Here is a 1946-nt window from a genome sequence, read left to right on the forward strand (position 1 = left end):
ACACACACACACACACACACACACACACACACACACACACACACACATTTTTCTTCCTAGTGCTGGGATAATCATCCATGTTCTGAATCTTCATATCCTCCCACGCCAGCATCTTTCTGCTCCCATGAGCAGAAAACCAGAGCACCCCGTCTCATCTCCGCCTCTAACCCTGCAGTTGTCTTTTATCCTCTGTATTTGTGTGTGTGTGTGTATGTGTGTGTGTGTGTGTGTGTATTTGTCACTCAGAGGCTGCCTGCAGGCTAAGCTTTGTGGGGTCTACCATTACGATTTTCTGATGACACAGCGCCAAATGGAAACCCTGTGTGTGTGTACAACAAAACCAAAATACCTGTACTGTATGTTTGCATGTAACCATGCTGCTGTTTGGGATTTTTTTTCTGCAGGTATGTTTGTTTATGTGTTCATGTGTTGTAAAGGTGTGTCTGTGTCTGTGTGTGTGTGTGTGTGTGTGTGTGAATTGGTGTTTTTGTCTTCGTTGCAGAGTTCGTGCACAATGTGCACTGTGACAAATAGCTGATCTGTCTGGGAATGTGTGGGTGGGATTCTACTCCAAGAGCATGTCAGAGCAATTAGAGTTGGCCTCAAATGCAAACATACACATGGTTGCACAAGCACACACATCGGATTTGCATGAGTAGAGATGCATCCACGCAGTTGCTGTACAGTTAGATCTCCTGCGTAAAAGTACAACATTTCTTAATCTCAAGCATGACCAACTTTCAGCTGTATGTAAAAATGGTCTGCGTCATGATTTCAAACTTTTGCTTCTTTCCCAAGAGAAACTATTTGGAGTCATCAAGTTTTGCTTTTCATCAGCAGTATAGGTTTGAAATAGCAATGGTCCTGTCATAATAAGTGACTTGTGGCAAGGCATTAAATCTATAAAAAAATTGCGATCCAGATCCAAATCCAAAGCCAGAGAATTGGATCCTACAATCTATGATGGACTATTAGGTCTACTGTTTAAAACAAGACTCAGGAGTTCAGCTATGCTAGTGGCACAATGCTGCTTTTAGCTAAATGCTAAAAGCATATTGCTAACATGCTCACAATGTCAATGGTAACATGCTTCTGTTATGCAGGTATCATTTTTAACCATGGACGACATCTTAGCTTTGTGTGTTAGCATGCTAATTAGTCGAATGAATGAATGATCAGAAAAAAAAAGAGTGGCTACCACTTCCCTCATTCCAACTAGCATAGTCCATCTGGTGGACTCCGGAACATTGTTTCAAATAATCATCTGTCTGTGTCTTTCTCTGTGTCCGTCTGCAGGAGAATCACTGCAGGCGGATAAAGATCCTGGGGGACTGTTACTACTGTGTGTCAGGCCTGACCCAACCCAAGGCAGACCACGCCCACTGCTGTGTGGAGATGGGTCTGGACATGATTGACACAATTGCGTGAGTCACTCGCACCAACATAAACACACACACCTATGTCTTCTCTACAATATGCATCTGGGCACTAAAAGGCACGCGCAGCCGGCCCGGCACTACAGGAGCTTGGATTACAACACACAGAGAGGGAGCGCAACTTCATTCTCTGCTCAAGTAGACATGACTCCGCTATAGCTTCATATTGCAGATAGTTGTTTGATGCTATATTAATGCTCTGAGAACCCGAAGAACCTTTAAGTAAAAGTAGTAACAGCACAGTGTGGAAATACTATGTTACAAGTAAAGGTCCTACATTACAGGTCCTACAGGGGTTCAGCAGCAAGAGGTACTTTGTTTCGTTTGGACACAACAAAGCACTCATGGAGACATCCATGTAAGTCTTAATATTGACAACAGATATTCTACAAGCTGAGACAAATTCAACTTGTGACAAATTTGCAATCACACATGCTTACCCCCAACCGCCCAGCTGCATGTTGACTCATGCACACACACACACACACACACACACACACACACACACAC

At 43.4% G+C, this 1946-nt stretch overlaps 1 protein-coding gene across 1 annotated transcript in view; it reads left to right on the top strand.

Annotated features, from left to right (window-relative positions):
• adcy1a (adenylate cyclase 1a) overlaps positions 1 to 1946 on the top strand; it is a 41075-nt gene that overhangs the window by 13508 nt on the left and 25621 nt on the right. The window contains exon 5 of the mRNA XM_031869689.1: positions 1297 to 1424. Coding sequence (XP_031725549.1) covers positions 1297 to 1424 — 128 coding nt within the window. The remainder of the gene's footprint in view (positions 1 to 1296; positions 1425 to 1946) is intronic.

This window comes from Anarrhichthys ocellatus, unplaced genomic scaffold, assembly GCF_004355925.1.
Source record: "Anarrhichthys ocellatus isolate YVR2014 unplaced genomic scaffold, GSC_Weel_1.0 scaffold48, whole genome shotgun sequence".
Classification (NCBI taxonomy): domain Eukaryota; kingdom Metazoa; phylum Chordata; class Actinopteri; order Perciformes; family Anarhichadidae; genus Anarrhichthys; species Anarrhichthys ocellatus.